At 41.8% G+C, this 20614-nt stretch overlaps 1 protein-coding gene across 1 annotated transcript in view; it reads right to left on the bottom strand.

Moving 5' to 3' along the window:
* LOC130843198 (putative pleckstrin homology domain-containing family M member 1P) overlaps positions 1-20614 on the bottom strand; it is an 85989-nt gene that overhangs the window by 38533 nt on the left and 26842 nt on the right. Inside the window, 2 exon segments of the mRNA XM_057719747.1 lie at positions 12951-13075; positions 14770-14841. Of these exon segments, the coding sequence (XP_057575730.1) occupies positions 12970-13075; positions 14770-14841 (178 nt within the window). The 3' untranslated portion in view covers positions 12951-12969.

The following is a 20614-nucleotide window of genomic DNA, read 5'->3' as shown; positions in this document are numbered from 1 at the left end:
CTGCCTGTACAAGGACTAAATCACTTTGTGCGGCTACAGCTACTGACCTTCCACATCCCCTGAAGGGAATTCAGGGTGGAGACCACAAATGAGGCACTCTGTGCTCTGGAGGATGGGTGGAACAGGTCTTGAGATAGTTAGATGTTTTCAGGAGCTGATGTTATGAGCCCAACCCTTGCCTCTCCCCAGATCTAGAAAAGCACTAAATCCCTACTTGCTGACATCGGGTTGGGCAAAAGATGGGTCCTGGGGCTCCAAACCCCAGTTTCCATGCTTAGCAGAATTATTTGACTTATCTCACTCTCAACAAGTACATACAGCTGAACATGTTAATCAATTATCAAGAAATGTACCTCTTGCCTTAGCTACTCAAGAAATTATTGATAGAAAGTTAGAGGCAAAAGTTGCTGCGCTAGAAGAAGCTGTTCTGCATCTAGGTACTGAACTACAGCCTTAAAAGTTAGATTGGCTTTGAGGTATCATATCGAATATAGATGGATCTGTGTGACTCCCTTAAAAGCTAATGAATCGTCTTATTCTTGGGACTGCATTCAAAATCATATTCTAGGCATTTGGAATCAATCTGATATTAGTCTAGATTTGACCAGGCTTCATCAAGAAATCCAAGATATAGGTAAGGCCCACTTAGATTATTCAACTGCAGAAGCTGCTAAGTCAGTTTTTGATAGTTTATCCGATTTTGTGTCTCATAAGGGATTCCTCTCCACAATTCTAGGCATAACAGTTGCAATTGTTGTAGTTGCCCTAATCTTGATTAACTCCACAAGGTTTTGTATGGGTGTTAAGGGCAATAGTGTGCTTAGATAAAAGATTAAGAAGTTATTTACATATGTTTACCTTAGAGTCACAAGGTTTGCCAGCCAAAACTGACAAAGGAAAGAAACTGGTAGATGCTGAGGGAAGATATGCTCTGCCACAAAAGATTTTTTCTGAGCTATGTTTACTATATAAACACACAAAGCTCTGACAATAAAGAGAGATCCTGCATAGCTGACACAGGCCTCCCCATCTCCTCCTTGCGCCCAGGCAACTCATCCCTTGGGTACTCCTGGACCTGCCGGAGCTGGACTTCAGCACATTTTTAAAAAGAGAGTGGGAAGGGGACTTCCCTGGCAGTCCAGGGGTTAGGACTGTACACTTCCACTGCAGGGGGCAAGGGCTTGATCCCTGATTCGGGATCTAAGATCCTATATGCCGCATGGTATAGCCAAAAAGAAAAGAGAGGGAGGGAGGAAGAGAGAGAGAGAGGAGAACCAGCTTCCTACTACAGAACCCAGGAGAACACTAGCTATTCCCATGTCGAGAGAGACGGTTGCATTAATACTAGTTTCACGATTTCAATCAAATGCCAAATAAGGATTTATCTGGAGTCCAAACAAGAAAATATTTCACTCCTGTGCTCAGAAGAGCAGTGAAAGGCAGGGACCTGACTGGATTGGAAAGGCGAGAGTTAGCCAGAACTATAATAGTAATAGCTGGCCATCTTCCAGTACCTACTACAGACCAGAAACTGTCCTAACGATATCATCTTATATAATCTGATGTTTTCCCCAATTTACAGATGAGGAACTGAGGCTGAGCGAGTCTGGGGAACTTCCCTGAAGTCAAACACTCTGGAGCCCTCTGCCTGAGGCCAAGAGGCCTCAGGATGTTGTGACTTCTCTTTTCTGAACATCAATAAAATTCAATTTAGAAGTTTCTATCTTCAACGCTGTCTTAAGGGACCAATGAAAAATAATGACACTGTGGCAGCTGTCCTCACTCCACACTTGCTGGGTTGTCCTGGACCCTGCACTGTTTTAGGGAAAGCCCAGCGAAGAGGATGGGATTCAGATCTAAGCATTCCTGGCTCCAAAGCTCACTTGCTCTGCCACTGAACTACGCTTCCTCTCCAACTGGAATGAGAAAGAGCTGGGTGAGAATCCTGCTTCTGCTGTTTATTAGTTGTGTGGCCTTGGGCCCCCAAGTCACTTAACCTCGCTTAAGCCTGTTTTCTTGTTTGTACAGCTGTTAGGGAACCCACTGACCGACACTGCCCACTGTGGCCAGGCCTGATAGTAACCATGTGCATGAGTTCTCTTAGGACAGGAGGTGCTGGTAAGGAACATGGAACTAACAAGCTACCACCACTGGGAAGAATTCGGGAAAGGTCAAAAGGAGAGAGGAGTTTCCAGTCCACGTGTCCTACCAACCTCCCAGAATCCTTCTCGCTGGAATCCATCTTGGCTGAGCGATGCGTGCGCCACCAGGAAGGACCCTGAGTCAGAATGATTGGCCAGAGACAACCTGGAAACCAATCCCATTATCATAAAACCCAAGACTGCGAGCCACGTGGCAGCGCAGTCCTCCTGGGTTCCCTTCCCCTGCTGCTCTCTGCCCGGGCGCCCCTTCCCAGTAAAGTCTCTTGCTTTGTCAGCAGGTGTGTCTCCTCAGACAATTCATTTCCGAGTGTTAGACAAGAGCCCGCTCTTGGACCCTGGAAGGGGCCTCCTTCCTCCAACACTATGGGGCTAGCAAGGGCACCTATCTTCCAGGTGCTTAGGAAGGGCAGATCACAGTTCCAACCTGGCATACAGTAGGAGCTTCTATTTTCCACAAATGTCAAACCCTTACCCCTCGTCTCCTAGGCTGGGGCAGAGATTCTCACATGTTATTATCTTCAGACCCTTCTGTGGCGAGGACAGGGGACAGGAGGGATGATAGGACCCCATCCTACGGGGACTCTTTAGGGTCGATGCGGGGTTCTGTATGTTGGACCTGTCCAGGGAATTCGGATGCCTGCAGTTCTTCTAGCTGGCTTCAAATAACTCTGGGTAGTTGTTAGATCCAGTGCTAGAAATGTAAGCTTTTCAAGACCAGTAGGATGTGAATGGCCTTTACAAATGTTTTGAGCCTTCCCTGCCCTGGCCTCCAACTGTGTCTGTGTATCCTCCCTTTCTCTCTAGCCTAATCTATCTTTATCTTCCCTTTCTTCCTAATACCCTCCCCTGACTCTTCCCTTTTCTTGCTTCCTGGCTTCCTCCCCACCTCTTGGTGCACCCTCCCCTGAGCTCAGTCTGCATTCCTAGCTGCCAGCCATTTCTCTGCCAGTCCTTGCCGTTTCCTCTACTTGACAGGAAGGCTCAGATCAAAAATCACCTCCTCCAGGATGCCTGTCAAGCTCTCTTGTCTATTTCTTTTGTCTAGCACTTTGCAGGTGCCTTTCTTATTGTTCAAATTATGTAGTCGTGTGAGATGCTTTTCCTGGCTGGAGTCTACCTGGTAGACTCATGGTCCATGTGTAAAATCTTTTGAGGAAATGCGCACTCTCCTTCACTCTCCAACCCTCCCATCCCCCCACCTCCCGCCAGGATCCAAGGCTTTATTCAGCTTCGCAAAGGGTTGTAGAGCAAGATGAAGAGAGGAAGACAATCTCACAGACTTTGCACAGAGGCTGAGAAGCCTGGGAAGTAAGAGAAGACCAGGAGATGGGGGCACTCCTGAAAAGTCAGCCAATAGACTATTCTGAGGTTGGCGGGGTGGGGGGGGGGGGTGGATGGTTCCTACAGCTTTTGCAGACAGCAGCCCTGCAAAAATTCATTGGAAATGAAACTGCTAGGTGGTGTTTTGGGGGGTCCTGAAGAACTCCTGTTCTTTATGTCTCAGCACAGAAAGAATTCAGTGAGAGGCAAAGTGATAGATAAGAAGTGCTTGATTAGAATAGGACGCTTGTGAGGCTTACAAACGGGTGGGTAAGAGGGTGCCGTGCCCTGAGAACTTAGTGGGCTACATTTTTATAATCAAAGAAAAAGTAGGGAGGGGGAAAAGACCACCTTCTTCCTCATTCTTGAGTAGAGGTCACGCTTCCATCATTAGTTCCTCTTCTATGTCAGGTGGAGTTTTCTTGTCCCTACGTGGTAAAGCCTGCACTGTCATGGCACTATGGAAAAATTATTTCAGGTCTCAGTACAATGAAGGTCTTTCACTATGAAAAGTCATCTTTCCATAAAGTATTGTTCTTATGTGTGCAGAGAGCATGTCCTAGCAGTTATTAGCTTACTGAGCTCACTGGGCACAGTGTGGGTCTCATGCCACCACTGTTTTATTGTTTGGGGGCATGCCATGCTTCTGTGGCATGGTGTTGTTGCTAGGCAAGCCTGCTCGGTTTTGTGGTTAAGCAAACCTGCTTTCTTGGGTAATTGTTAAACTTACAGGGGTCTCCCATACTTGTTTTTCTGCTTCTAATCCCTTAGTGGGATTAACTGTTTAATCAGCTACTTTGTCCCTTCACCCTGTCCCTATCAGAATAACTGAGGGATGTTACAAGCTCCATTAGCAGGGAGGGTGTGTTTCTGCCAAGCGGGTGAGGCTCTTGCTGTACCAATTATGACCAGAAACACTGTCCTTTTGCCAAGATAACTGGATTTCCCTAGTAGATCTCTTACTTTCCACTTTGTTTAAATTAAGTTTAACACTGAGAACACTTTGCCTCTATGTCCTTAGTTCTAAATCTTCCTGCTCAACCATGAACCCTAGTGAAAGCATTCAGCAGTCAGACTCATCCAGCATAAAGCTGAGGATGGGGTGGTTCTTGTGGGGCCCTATTGAGGCAGGGCAATAACAAACACAGGAAAGGACAAGGCAAACATAGGAAAATGAAGCCCCAGGGAATAAATAACTTATGGCCTCTTTCACAAGATCCTGCCATGGGCAGCGCAAACATCTGGGTCAAAGAGATAAGGAAAAACTAAGGTATGCACTCTGGCTTCTGTACATTGCTTCTGCATAGATAAACATAGCTACAGGCTCCCAAAAGTGCGGGAACTGGTCTATAAAAGGAGAAGCTTTCCTTTGGTTTTGGGCTCAGTCTTTGGATGTGAATCCACTGGGCATGTACTGGTACAATAAACATTGCGTCCTGCATTATAAGCCTCGATGTCCTGCCTACCTCTACCGGTTCCTCCAACACTATACCAAAGTCACAAGACAAAATGCCGGAGTTATCTTGACCCCCCCCCCCCCATAGCAATATGTGATTCACGACTTGGGCTAGCCAATAACCCAACCCCATATTAGAGAAGGTCTTCACCACGTAGGACCCTAGCCTGTCACCTAATGACACCTTTTGCCTTATGGTGCACTGACCAATTGATTAATGCCCTTTTCTTCGCAGGCATGTTCCTTGTCTTGGGCTTATAAAAGTTGGCTGTGAGACCATCAGAAGCGTGGCTCTCCCTGGTCTGCCAGGAAGTCGTCCCGCCGTCTTTACAGCGCCCCTCACTAAACCCTGCTCTCTGTTCTCGATAAACGCACTCTCTTGTGAAATGCTTCATGTCTGAAAATTCTTTTCCCAACCCCTGATGGGACCACAACAGTTCTCCCTCCTGGAGAATTACAGAAGGGGCAGACCACAACGCCAACAGCCACTTCTATAAGTGGAAAGAGTCATTGGTGTTACCTGGGTTCGCCTCTTCTTTGGTGTGGAGCCAAAAGACAGCTATTACCAAGGTTGCTGCAGAATCATACATCTGCCCCTCCCTCAAATGGAAACAAATTGCTCTTATCTAAGTTTCAGGAGGAAGCTGTAAAGAGAAAAACAAGAACTGATTGGAACCACCTAGGTTCAAGAAGATTTGACTTCCAATAGACCTTGAGCCTCATTATATGCTCTTTGTAATGAATTATCATGCTAAATGACACACCCACCAGCGCCAGGACAGCTGACAATTGCCACAACAACTGGATAACCCCATATAAGGAATGAAAACGAGTATTGCATCAGTTCTGGGTCCAAACCACACCCCTGTTCTTGGATAACTCATGAATATTCCTCCCTCTCTTTCCAATTCACGCCCTTTTACCTCGAGCCTCTTATATATATGGTGTCTCCACCTGAATTGGGTTGAGAATTTGATTTGAGAACTACCTTCCACTTCTGCATTTAGAAACCTTCCTGGTGGAGACCAGGGGTCTCCGGTGGCTAGGACCCCAGAGCAGGTCCAGTCGACCAATTCAGTAACGCAACCAAGTCAAAGACCAAATGCAAGGATTTATTACTTGCAGCAACTACAGAGAACACTGAGGATCTTTCCCAAAACGGCATCTCCCCAAACAGCAAAGTTGGGGCAGTTTTCAACTAAGGGTACATGCATATTTCGTGAAGGGGTTTGGGTGGTGTATGCCCCTTCATGAAGGGGCTTCAGCAGAGGGGAACCCAACATAGAATAGGGGCAGAGGTTGACAGAGTCCAGGCTTTAGTTGACGGAAGTCACGAGGGTCAGAAAAGGTCAACATCATCATTCCTTAATTTTCCACCAGTCTGCGGTCTGAGCATGTAGTCACAGCCCTCCGCCTGGGTGGGGGCCCTTAGCTCCTGTAGTACAACTCAAAGACATGTATCAGAGTATTATCTCTCTCCCTTAAGGAGGAACCAGGACTCCTGTTTTTATTGCCCAATTATTGTTTCTTGATTGCTTTTCCTGCATTCCTTTGTTGCTTTAAGGTCACTAATTACTGAGACTTGTTCAAGGGCAAGTATTGTGGCCAGGCTTAGATCAGAAAATGGCTTCTGTATGTCAGAAAACTAGATAGGGTTCTCTTCCTCCTGGGACCCCTTCCCACCCCCCACCCCTCCAATCTGCTTACACTGGGACTTCAACCTTCCAGAGACAGGACGGACACCTTCCCTGGAGAGGCAGACGGAGCACACAACCCCAGCAGAGATCAGTGGAGCTTTTTCCCAAGAATGGGCCTGCCCTCCCCCAAGCCCTGTAAGCCACCCCAAGGTCTCCTGGACCAGCATGTAGGGGTACCTCTCTGCCCCTGGCCCACGCTCAGACCCTAGGCTGTGGATCAAAGCCTGCATGTGTTAAATGTCTGAAGTATGGCAGGACACCCCTGCTACTTTTGACCTTTTGCTCTGATTCCATTTGAAAGAGAAATAGCACTTCTACGGTGGAAAGCAAACTACAAGCCGCTATGAGAATAACTGTTTGAGTATATGCTGCCCCGGAATGATGGCGCATTACAGGAGAATGCCCAGGGGACCTCAAGGCACTCCCTTGGCATAAGCTGTGCGCAAAACATGTACGTTTTTCCTCAGAGCCACCAGGAAGGGAAGAATAGTGTATATTGTTTCCTGCCACACACTGCACTACCAGGGAAGTCCCTTAGCAATTTTTATTATATGGTTTGTGCTTTTCTGTGTCTTATCTAAGAAACCTGTGTCTGAGACCCATTGTCTAATCTAGAATCACAAAGATTTTCTCCTGTTTTCTTCCAGAAGTTGTATAGTTACATTTAGGCCTATGATTCATTTGGAGTTAATTTTCATATGTGGTGTGTGGGAAGGGTCAAATTTCATTTTTTTACATTTTAAAAATCTATTTTTGTAGGGCCCTATTGTGACAATTTATTACACAACCGACAGCACCTTAAATTGTGCCATCCCCCCTGCAATATGGCAAGCTAATAGAAACTTCCCGTTATGGCAAGACTAGTTGAGGGGATTGCATGAGATTAGTATAGGGAAAGGGCCCTGCATTTAGCAGTCTGTTCCAATCATCTTTGTCAGGTCAGCTGACAAGTGACTGTCGTCACCACACTGTCAAATCTGTTGGTCACTGCTCTAGCCTCATCTTCCTCAGCCTCCCACAGCACCTGCCACAATCTCGATCCCTCTCTTGTCAGCTCGATGCCTTCCTCTCTGGGTATTCAAAAGTATTTCCCTATATAGCTACACTACTGTTAATACACAGTACTGAAGAAATTAAATTCCTACACAATAATATTACCTCATAAAGAGTTGCTATGCAGATTTCCCCAATTGTCTCTATTATATAATATTTATTTTAACAGCTCTTTGAGGTGTAATTGACATACAGTAATCTGTGTTCACACACACACACACACATACACACATACCATGAAGGCATCACCAAAGTCAAAATGTTCATCACCTCAAAATATCAAAATATCGATGTACCATAGACAAGCCAGCATGTGAATGTACTCTGTACTCTTTGGACACTGTAGATTCCTTTAGTTTTCTAAAGTCATGGAACTTGTATTGTTAAAACCGACGAAGCGATGAAAAGAATTTACAAAAATAAGCCATCAGTCTGGACCTGTGTAGGTGAATGAAGGAGAAGCACTTAAAAGTCAGGAAAAAAAGTATACTTCACATTGAGGATTAGCAACCACTGCTGGTTGCTAATGAGGGGAAGAAGGAGGCCGCCACAGATTGGCATCTGCGGGAACTGTTTACCTGAGCTCCAGACACGCCCTCAGCACCTTCATTAACCTGAAGTGAATGGTGTGACATCGGATTTCTGAACCACAAGAGAGCTGTCAACTACAACTGGCACTCGCCATTGGCATTTCCCATCTATCGCTACAAAGATTCAATCATGTGCTGCTGCAGCTTCTGACTGCCAACAGCTCCCTGAAAGGTGTTCAGAGTAGAGAGCTGAAATGAGGCCCTCTGTGCTCTGTGAAAACTGCCAGGACCCCTCTTTAGATAGTTAGATATTTTCAGGAGCCAACTTTACGGGCCCAATTCTTGTATCTCCTCATATCTAGAAAAACACTAAAATCCTTCATGGTGACGACTGCTCCTTGTGACTAGCTGTAACCCGCACGAGACTAGCAGTGACTTCTGTAAACACTATGTGCTTGATTGCATGTTTTTCTTTCACCAAAACCACATATATACTGAGCTTCCCCCCACCTCACTGGAACAGTTTCTCAGAGCTATCTGGGATGCTGTCTCCAGGCTCTTCTTTTGCATCCCAGTCCTCATTTTGCCCCAAATAAAATTAAACTCGAAACTCTCACGTTGTGCATTTTTTTTAAGTCAACACAGGTAAGAGAGTCTTTTCCAAAGCCAGGTGGAGAGGAGGCTCTTTACCTTGAATCTCTAAAATCCTCTTCAGGCCATTGAACATACCCACTATGATTTGCTTGTGTCACAGAGAAATCACAGAATTTTTCAGCTGAAGGGGTCTAAAACCCACATTTCTTATTGAAGACTAGTCAGGAAAGAAAGTACTGCATATAGAATCAGGCTACAGTAATGTATTTTCTTTATACTTTTCACACTACAGCTGAACACAAACAACTTTTTCCATACCTCAAAAGTTCTTATTGGCCACAGATAATTCACTTCAGAGGTACATGCTTTTTGAAAAATAATGTTCTGGGAGACTGGGGAGAGCCCTGTGGTGGGTGTTGACAAATTCTTTCTGCTTCATCATTTAAAAGAAGTGAATAATGGTTGAGGAAGCACCCACACCTCTTGCTCCCTGAAGAATTCTGTGCTAAACTTAGTTCTTTGCAGCTCTGTGTTGCATACACTTGAAGCAGTGTGGAACTCTGCACTTGACCAGGAAATCAGTGTAAATTCAAACATGGCATTTCACGGACCATTCGCATATTGAAGCAGCAGCACTGGGATTCCATGACAATGCTAATTTGAGTGTTTTCACTTGGTGCCTTCGATTGCCCGCGCCAAAGATCAGTACTATGGAAAGCAGAGCATTTGAGGTACATGAGTTAGAAAAGTCTCTTGTCCTCTTTGTATCTTAGTTTCCTCATTTGAAAAACAAAAAATGGATCTCAAGACATACTTTCCAGAATTCATACTGGGCTTACACCCAGCTAACCAATAACTGTATGATGTTTTCACATATAATTTTTTTTACATGTATTCATCTTCTATGTCACTTACAACTTATGTAAAAACTGCATTCCATGCCAGGCCTGAAACTTTCCAAAGCTCAGGTCTGTGAGTAAATTGCAACCTAGATTTCTAGAAAAAAAAAAAAAAAAAAGACACAAGCAAAAGAAGACAAATATATGTTCTTTCAGAACATTTACCCTTTGGCAATCATTCTAATTTATATATGATGAAACATAACAGCACTACTCCTTCCATATACTTAAAGAAATCTCGCTGTGGAAGATATCATGATTTATACTTTCATGACTATATATGTCATACATTAGAGAGAAAATAGTAAGTGCTCAATAAATACTTGTGTGACGTCATCTTTATTTCTCTAGAAAAGCAGCACTATTGACGTCTTGGGCTGGATAATTCTTTGTTGTGGGGGGCTCTCCTGTACACTGTTGGATGTTTCGCAGCATCTCTGGCCTCTGTCCACTAGGTGGCAGCAGCATATAGAGGCCTGACTGGCAAAACCACCTCCAGACATTGCCGAATGTCACCTGCCTGCAAAATCACCCTGCTTGAGAACCACTGCTCTGTAACGATTCACTCTGATCTGTGTAATACTTCTCACACTAATCTTTGCTAGGGACAAAAAGGATTTGCTACATAATTTTAGTAGTAATTGTAATCGTATTTCAAAATGAGTAACTAATTTTATAAAAACTTGTATAAAAATTCCAAGTATAATGAAGTTACATTTGTTACTTACATAAACTGCAAAAAAGGTAGCGGTTCAAATGTACATCTTTCAATAGACTGTATTTTATTGCAGGATAAATCTCTAGGAGAAGGAAAAGGAATATATTGCCTCAATTAGCTACTAGGTATCTAATTAGTAGCAATCACTAGTAGAGGTTAGAATGATAATAATAAATAAGTAGCTCTGGTCTAAACTCCAAATCTTGAGGAATGTTACTTGAACCTTCCAGAGCCCCTAACCCTGCCTTCACCTCTCTTAAGAGTCTCACCCTCATGACCTTCATAAATTAAATATACAAGTTTAGGTCTAGATAGACTTTGGAGGTAATCTTTCCTGAGAGCAGAAGAATTGATTAGATTCCACCTTTTGTGGTCTCATCATAGACTAGGTTATGAACTCAAAGCTTTTATCTCCAAGTGTCATTGTAATTTCTAATATTAAAAGGAATATGCTTATATTTACATGCTTCCCATTTAATTCTGCTTTTCCTAGGCCAATTCAATACCAGAAGAAAGAAAAGATATCTTTCCATACAACCTGAAAGGAAGTTACTCCTCTCATTAATATGCAATTTTAATTAATTCAATATTATACCTTCTATCACATTGACTTTTATTTGAAAATATTCACTCTTTTTTTTTTTTTTTTTTTTAGGCGTACAGGCTTAGTTGCTCCATGGCATATGGAATCTTCCCAGGGCAGGGCTCGAACCCGTGTCCCCTGCATTGGCAGGCAGATTCTTTACCACTGCGCCACCTAGGAAGTCCGAAAATATTCACTCTTGACTATAGCTATCTTATTGCCACTGATTCCAGCTTAGTCTCTCATTTCACCTGGATGGGTAGAACTGTCTTCTGACTGCTGTTTCCACCTCCACTCTCTCCCTTTCTAAGCCACCCTCCACGCAATCTACCAATTAACTCTCCAAAGGTGGTTCCAAACACCAGCATCACTTGTGAACTTACCGAGGACACAAATACTCAGCCCTACTCTGGACCGACTGAATCAGTAACTATGGGGGTGGAGCTTATGGTTTTTTTTTTTTTTTTTTGGCACACGGGCTTAGTTGCTCCGTGGCATGTGGAACTTTCCTGGAGCTGGGATCAAACCCATGACCTCTGCATTGGCAGGCGGATTCTTAACCACTGCGCCACCTAGGAAGCCCAGAGCTTATGTTTTAACAAGTCTTCCAAGTGACTGTTTCAGAGCACTGCTGTGGTAACATGGTGGCTTGGCATCTTAGCCTCGGCTTGGCCTCCAAAGGCCTAGATAATCTGCCTCTAATCTCCTACTCTCCCTGCTTGTACTCTATAGGTTCTCAAAGTATTTTTTCCTGTGTTTTGCCTTTCTCCCACTTTGCTTTTGCAAGCGTAATCTTCCCAAGATGTCTGTCTGATGATACCCAATGGCCCTTCAAGGTCTTGTTTAAACACCACTGCTCTAGTAACATCTTCCCTGATCCAACTTGAAGTCTTTTTCTTCCCCTCTTCTGTGCTCCAACACCAACCTACAGCTCTCATTGCCCATATCCATTTCCTTTTTTAAATATAGCTATTTTTGCATCCCATTTATCCCACTTCTTCTGTGCATAAACTCCTTAAAGGATGGACTAGATCACGCACATTGTCTATCATGGTTAAAGCCAACGCTTGGACATAAAGCAAACTCAAATATTTATAAAATCAACAAATATCTGAGGAGGGAACAGAAGGAGGAAAATGACTGTTCTAAAAGAAACAGTTTTATTACTTCATGGTTCCCTCTTCTGTGTCTCTACAGCACTATGTCATTATGGTTTGAGCTTATATGTTTATTTTCCCTGTGGGATCGTGAGTTGCTAAAAGGAATCCTGTCTTACCCATCTTTGTGTTCACAACACTAGGCATAGTGCTTATTAGCATATTCTTTTTAAGCTTTTTTATGGATTGACTATTTTTTTAAAGAATGAGAATACCTATGCTAACATGAAATAATTAGCTTATAAAGTATTTCATAGTAGAAGTAATGACAGGCCTAATCCACTGGCTTCAGTAGTTGCAGCATGCGGGCTCAGTAGTTATGGTGCATGCGACCTAGACTCCATGCACCACAATTACTGAGCCCATGTGCCGCAACTAACGAAGCCCGCGCACCTAGAGCAAGTGCTCTGCAACAAGAGAAGCCACCTCAATGAGAAGCCTGCACACTGAAATGAAAAGCCCCTGCTTGCCACAGCTAGAGAAAGCCCGCGAGTAGCAATGAAGACCCAATGTAGCCAATAAATAAATAAATAATAAATCTAAACAAAAGTGGTTGCCCCTTAAGGCTTTGAAAGTTTGATAATTAAAATAACTATTTTTAGTGGCATGTCAGGCTCCTTATACTCACTTCCCTAAGCCTTTTATATTTGCAAGAAGAATCTGATTGCTAAACAGAATCATTACTTGGCTTAATAAGGATTAATGACATACACAGCTTTGGATGCCATGAACAAAGGACAAAAATTGAGCTTTTGGAGCAAAGAACACAGTATCTACTTACCCCTAAATAAACAGAAATACTATGCAAGCATTTCCTCTTTGATAAAGGAGCTGGAGATGGAATTCCTTGGCAGCCCAGTGGACTCCGAGGGCCTGGGTTCAATCCATGGTCGGGAAACTAAGATCCTGCAAGCAGGGCGGTGCAGCCCAAAGAACAAAACAAAACAAACAAGCGAACAAACAAAAAAACAGAAAAAAATAGAGGCTGGAGAGATATTTGTGAGGTGCATTTCTGATATACTTATTTAGTGTAAACATTTCTAAATATACCAGTTAATCATCATCTTACATATTTTTAATATTGATATAATGATTCTGCACTGCAATCCTTAATAAAAGTCTGTTTTTTTGGTAACTTAATGTGTTCTGGACAATACTGTTTACATAATTCATCTGCTTAAATATTTAATATTTAAATATTAATTTAACTTAAATTATCAAAATTATGAGTTAATGGCATTCATATTAATGTAAGTGTTCTGTATTTTCTTGTCCTGTAGGTTGCAACCTGAGGTTAACTTTTTTTTTTAACTCACTTATTGGCTGCATTGAGGCTTTGTTGCTGCGCGCAGGCTTTCTCTAGTTATGGCAAGTGGGGGTTACTCTTCATTGTGGTGCAAGGGGTTCTCATTGCAGAGGCTTCCCTTGTTGCGGAGCCTGGGCTCCAGGCTCATGGGCTTCAGTACTTGTGGGCTGAAGGCTCTAGAGCGCAGGCTCAGTAGTTGTGGCACGTGGGCTGAGTTGGTCCGTGACATGTCGGATCTTCCTGGACCAGGGATCGAACCCATGACTCGTGCATTGGCAGGCGGATTCTTAACCACTGTGCCACCAGGGAAGTCCTGAGGTTAATTTTAACTCCCCTCATTTTACTAAGCAACTTTTTCAAACCTTTTCTGTAAAGGCCAGATAGTAAATATTTTAGCTTTTGCAGGCCACACACAATCTCCGTCGCATATTTTTCTTTGTTTCTCTTTTTTTTTCATTTACTGCCTTTAAAATATCATTTTATTATGTATAGCCTGTATAGAAATGGACCATGGGTCAGATTTGGTTGTAGGTCATAAACGAAATATAAACGAGGAGCATAGGAACACATATAATAAGGTTCATACGGGAGTCTATAACTGTTCAAGCCTCATCACCACTTTTCCCCTACAACTAAAGGGGGTTTTTCTATCAATATCTTGTCTACATAATGTAAAAATTAAAAAGGAATAGGAGGTATTTATTTATTATTTTTTTGAGGTACACCAAGTTCAATCATCTGTATTTATACACATATTCCCATATTCCCTCCCTCCCTCCCTCAGCTCCCCCCCACCCTCCCCATCCCAGTCCTCTAAGGCATCATCCATCCTCGAATTGAACTCCCTTTGTTATACAGCAACTGCCCACTGGCTATCTGTTTTACAGTTGGTAGTATATAAATGTCTATGCTACTCTCTCTGTCTCAGCTTCCCCTTCACCCCCCCCCACCCCCCCAAACCTCGAGTTCTCCAGTCCATTCTCTGTATCTGCGTCCTTGTTCCGTATATATGAGTTAGCATACAGTATTTGTCTCTCTCTTTCTGACTTACTTCACTCTGTATGACAGACTCTAGGTCTACCCACCTCATTACATATAGCTCCATCTCAGGAATAGGAGGTATTTAATGCTAGAGATGGGCTGGGGTCCTACACAGACTTACAGAATTGTAGAATTTTACTGCTCTTGAAAAAACTTGAAGAGATTATCTAACTTGAACCCCCTTAATTACTTTATAGGTAATCCACTTATAGATAAGAACTCATAAATAAATACGATAAACTAATTAACTTACAAATACTGGACGGATAGCAAGCCTTCAGATGAGTCCTTATGTAATTCAGTCAAATGATTGTCACTGAGAATCCTGAAAAATGAAAAGGTAATTTCTGGATCAAAATGCAAAAGAAGTACAACTATTTACTACATAGGACTAACTCCTATATGTGGAAGAAAGCTGGGTAATGGTGCCACCTAAACATCCTAATTCTTATTTAATTTAGGGATGGTGATTTCTGCTCTATTTTCATTTAAACCTTTCTTCTCACGTCCTCCTTTGTGTCCACCTCTCTCTACCTCTCTCTCTCTCTCACACACACACACACACACACACACACCCCATCCATTCTTCCACCAAATCATATAGTTAATGCCTACTCTCTAGATCACCAAGTCTCTGTTAGAACCCAGCTCTGGGTTTTAACCCAGTGTTGCAGAGCTGTCCTTCCCTCCCATCTTTCCCCAAACCTTATCGGGAAGTCCCATACACAACTCTGTCAACGCTGCAAATGAAGCCATCTGATTCTTCCCCCATTAAAAAGTTTTCGAAAGCTAAAATGTCTATAAAGATACATAATGTAATTGTTCAGGTTAATAATTATAAAACAAATCCCCAGGTAACACCATTCATGTCAAGAAAGAATCCTGCCAGCTTCCCAGAAGCCGCCCGTGTGCCCCTTTCCAATCACAACCCTCTCTGACTTTCTAGAGGGAACCACTATCCTGACTTTCATAAGAATTTCCTTGCTTTTTAAATGTAGTTTTGTCTTTTCTGTATCAGCCATAAACAACACACTTTACTCTTGCTTCTTCTTCATGTAAGTGGAATGCTACTATATGCATTATTTCCTACATTGCTTCTTTCATTCAACATTATTTTGTAAAATAATGTTATTTTTGCCTGTAGCATGTAGTGTTGCATGTCCAGCTATATGAGGCTTCTGGGTACGTGAAAGCGGCTAACGTGACTAAAGACTGAATTTTTAATTTAATTCATTTCAATTATTCCAAAATTTAAATTAAAAAAACTGATACTGTAATTACTGGAAACTAAGTATATTTACAACAATTTGTGTATGTGATACTACTTTTTCAACTGCAAATTTTATGAAATCTAAATACACATCAAGTATTTGTGATACAATTTTGCAACTAAATTGTGATTTCATAGAGTCAGCATGGAAAAAAAATGTAGAGACTCATTAACTTTTTGTTAACTCTAAGTTTTTTTCCCTAAAGTTTTTAAAAATATGTATGTATGCATGTATGTACGTATGTATGTATTTTGCCTGTGCCAGGTCTTAGTTGCGGTATGTGGGAACTTTCTGTTGCGGCACGCGAACTTCTTGGTTGTGGCCTGCAAACACGTCATAGAAAAAATGTAGAATATCTTATTAATAATGTATATAATGATTACATGTTAAAATGATATTTTGGATATAAGGGTTAAGTAAAAGATATTTATTTTATGTTCCTTTTTCTTTTATTTTTAAGTGGCTACCAGAAAATTTAAGATTACCTGTGTGGTTTGCATTATGATGAAGTGTATGACTTCTAAGTCTATGACTATACCACACTTTATTTCATTCAACTCTTGGTGCATACTGAGACTTTTCTAGTTTTTAGTTATTAAAAACAATACTGCTTTGAACATGCTTGTATTTGTATCCAGATACATGTTTGCCTGAGTTTCTCTAGGATGTAATAGGGATACAAAATTGTTTTCCTAAGTTGTGCTACTTCAAGTTGGCAGATTGAAACATGTCAAGTCTCCACCCCTTCAACTTCCACCAAAATCCCCAGGAATGCTAGAAAAGATTTAACTTAAAAATTATAACCTTAGCTCAATGCGTGGAAACAGCTCCACAAATGCTCCCCTACCAGAAACGTCCTAGAGCTACCTACAGCCTCATCGGTTGCAACAGCAGCCTACAGCATACGTCAACCCCACATCCTTCCACCTTGATCCAGGCAGCAAAGGTGTCTTCCTCCAGATAGGAGCAACTGGTGTCAGGAAGGAGGCAAGGTCCCAGGACCCTGGAAGAAAGGTATGCACTCCCTGACTAGCCACCAGAAGGCACCTACCACCTCTGCCTTATTCTCAGGGGAACCCATTGGGAGTAACAAGCCCCAGCAGCTCATTTCACTTCTCCCCTAAAGCTGGGAAACAAAAGCAGTAGCATCTCAACTGCAAGGATGAACTGCACTCAGGAATGACCAAACAATGTGAGAAAGCCAATTCCATTAAGGACAGAAAACAAAAACAAACATAAGAGCTTATAGCCAATGCCAGTGAATGAGAGTTAACACAGCACAAGAGGACCTTAGCATAGCATAATTATTATCCTCAGACAGAGGGAAGCACATAGTATATCCATGAAAAAGAATCAACTCAAGAATATACGAATTACAAGTGCTAGCAGTAATAAATAAACTCAGTATATGAGCAGCAGAAATGACAGTTAAAGAGTAAATTAGAAAACTGAGAGATCCAGCCAATGACCTGTCCAGAGTGCAGAATGAAGGGCTCAGGGATGACTCACAGTCAAGCCTGACACCTGGATCTGCCCGAGGAATGTGATGCCATTGCTTCTGCTGGTCTCACAATAAAGACTAGTAACATGCTTCGGGGAGGAGGGGGTGCTGTTCTGCATGTGTTTCTTATACCTAATAAACAGGAAGGCACATAACCAGTATTCCAAGAGTGGAGTGAGGGACTGGTGGAGAGCCAGCACAGAAGAAACTATATAAGATGTCAAAGAATCACCTTCCTTGCAGGTGATATTTTTTTTAAAGCTCTTTATTGGAATATAATTGCTTTACATTGTTGTGCCAGTTTCTGCGGTATAACAAAGTGGATCAGCTGTATTTATACCGGTATTCCCATATCCCTTCCCTCCCGCGACTCCCTCCCACTCTCCCTATCCCGCCCTCCCTATCCCGCCCATCATCAAGTTGCTCTCCCTGTTTTATGCAGCAGTTTCCCACTAGCTGTGTCTTTTACATTTGGTAGAGTATATATGTCAACACTATTCTCTCGCTTCATCCCAGCATCCCCTTCGCCCCCCACCCCGTGTCCTCAAGTCCGTTCTCTACAACTGCATCTTTATTCTTGCCCTGTCACTGGGTTCATCAGTACCGTTCTTTTAGATTCCATACATATGAGTTAGCATACAGTATTTAACAGTGGTACATCCTTCAGGAGCCTTGGGAATCTGAGCACATGCTCTATTGCCTTGTGAAACTATTTCCATTGAGTTCTGCATTAAAATGTTCTGCTTTTCACTCACAGTGTCTCTTGGTCACGTATTTATATTAATTCCATCTCATAGCTTAATCCCAACTCATAAATTAATTCTTTACTCATAGGTTATGAAAATTAAAATATTACTACCTGGAAACTCTGCAACTCTCAGTTACTAAGGTGGTTCCTATTATACAGAATACAGTCACACACATTTTTTTCTCTCTTTTTTTTTTATTATGTTTTTGGGGGTACACCAAGTTCAATCATCTGTTTTTACACACATATCCCCATATTCCCTCCCTTCCTTGACTCCCCCCCTTCGAGTCCCCCACACCCTCCCCACCCCAGTCCTCTAAGGCATCTTCCATCCTCGAGTCAGTCACACACATTTTTAAAAGATCAGTAAAACAAAAACACAGAAGACTTTAATTCCCACAAAGAACACTTGGAGCCCTGACAATGCTTCAAAGACCCTGACCTCCATTTGAAATTCACGTTAGAAGGAGCAGCAGTGATGGTCAGAATCCATGTTAGGGGGGATGGTCAACAGCTGGTGCTAAGATGGATTGTCTTCTCACCTCTGCCAAGCAGTGGCTTCATATCTCCATGGAAATGATCCAAAAAGGAAAAACCAAATCACTATGTCCAACCACGTTTATACTAACCCTTTTCATAACTTCAAAAGTTGGAAAAAACTCTCCCTCCCCATGTCATGTAACAAAATTGTATGTGTATACCATGAATGACACACAAAGGTCACAGGAAATGATGATATATGAAAAAACTCAAGACAGAAGTGAAACATATATGCTAATTATAACTCTGAATGCTGACAAGGAGTCAATAAGGACGGCGAAGAGATGGGGCTGATCCTCAGCTCTTCATGGCACTGTGCTCGCTGACTGGCTGAGGCCCACATCACACTGGTTAGAGTCTGAATATCATGTGGGACAGGGAGTAAACAAAGACTATACATTTTCAATTAATGAGGTTTCTTTCGGTGACGTTGTTTGCATGACAGGACAGTAAAACATTTTTAAATAACAATAATAAATTCAACCTAGAAGTTGAGACTTAGAATGAGTCGGTCACCAAAAAAATTACCAAAAAAAGGAGCTTCAAATATGCAATAATTGAATAACTGAAATCAAATACAGTGATCTGTAGAACTCCAAATATTCATTATGACTGAAGCAAAAATTTTAAAACTATGGGGAATCAGAGTTAAAGCCAGATCTAAAATTTTCTCAGACCATGAAAATATCAAAACCAGGCATAAGTAACAGTAAAGAAACAACCATGTTTAATTTCTGACCAGGGTTCTGGTCTAAGGCAATCTTCTGAATTTCACATTCATTTTTGATTCTGTATTATTCACAATTATCCTTCTCTCCACCTCAGTAACTTCTAGGAAACTGAGAGGCCTCAGGGTTGGTCTGCTGGTTGGCTGGTTTGTTTGACTTAACTATATATATAAGACAAACAGCAAGCCATTCTGGAATTGATTTCCTCTCCTTCCCCTGCTTTCTTTCTCCCCAAAGCACTTACCAATACTTGAAATTATAACTACCTATTTATTATACTTATGTACTTATGTTCATATGTTTGTAAACCCCCTGAGAACTGGGATACTTGGGCTGATTTATTCTTGGGCCTGTATCGTTAGCATGTAAAACAGTTGCTGGCATGTACTAGATACTCCAAAAATTATTGAATGAATTCAGAAAGTGACAGGTACTTTTATTTAACTATCAGATACTTTTATTTAAAACAAGTCATCCACTTAGCATCAATTATGAGAATAAGTACAGGAAAAAGTGCATGCAATTTCCATCCGTGGATCATCCTTTTAGGGCAGAAGTCTGTGAACAGAGTGGACTGAATCCAGAGGGCCAAACGTGGATGAGAAATAGAATTACATCTCAGTTTTCACAAATCTCTATCTAAAGTCAGCATTTCCTTCCATTTTGAATGTAGGCAACAAACCACACTAGATCAGCAGTATATTTAATTTGGTCCCCAAAAGAAATCACAGATTATTTTATATCATGCATATGTCGCAGATATCTTGAAACATCATTTACTCTCATCGCTACCTTGGAGCCATAATATTTATTAGACCTACCACTATATCTTGTTATTTAATGTGTTAAGAGAAGCATATTTATTACTACATCACTAATTTTAAAAATATCCTGAAAACTATTGCAATATAATTAATTTGCTTTGTTTTTCTATATATTTTAATTTATTATACATTTCAAAACAGGATCCCAAGAACATAAGCTTCTTCAGATTGCCAAAGAAATAGACATGGGGGAGCAGGAGGGAAGGTTAAGAAATTCTGCCCTGGGGAACCACTGACCCCAAGTTAGGAACCTTTACTTACAAGGTATAAACCTCAAACTGACTTAGAAATCTTCACATCTTACCAGACTCATGTTATAGTGTATCACCTCCCAAACACATGCTTTTTAAAAATTAATTTTAAATTTCAATTTATTTAAAAAAAATATGTAATATATATTCCCATGGCTCAAAATTCCAAAAACATATAGCACACAATCCAAACTTTTGCTCTTACCTCTGTTCCTCAGTCTATCACCCCTCCTCC

Source organism: Hippopotamus amphibius, unplaced genomic scaffold, assembly GCF_030028045.1.
Source record: "Hippopotamus amphibius kiboko isolate mHipAmp2 unplaced genomic scaffold, mHipAmp2.hap2 scaffold_260, whole genome shotgun sequence".
Lineage (NCBI taxonomy): Eukaryota > Metazoa > Chordata > Mammalia > Artiodactyla > Hippopotamidae > Hippopotamus > Hippopotamus amphibius.
The sequence above is the reverse complement of the archived record's forward strand: the minus strand, read 5'-3'. Positions and strand labels throughout refer to the sequence as shown.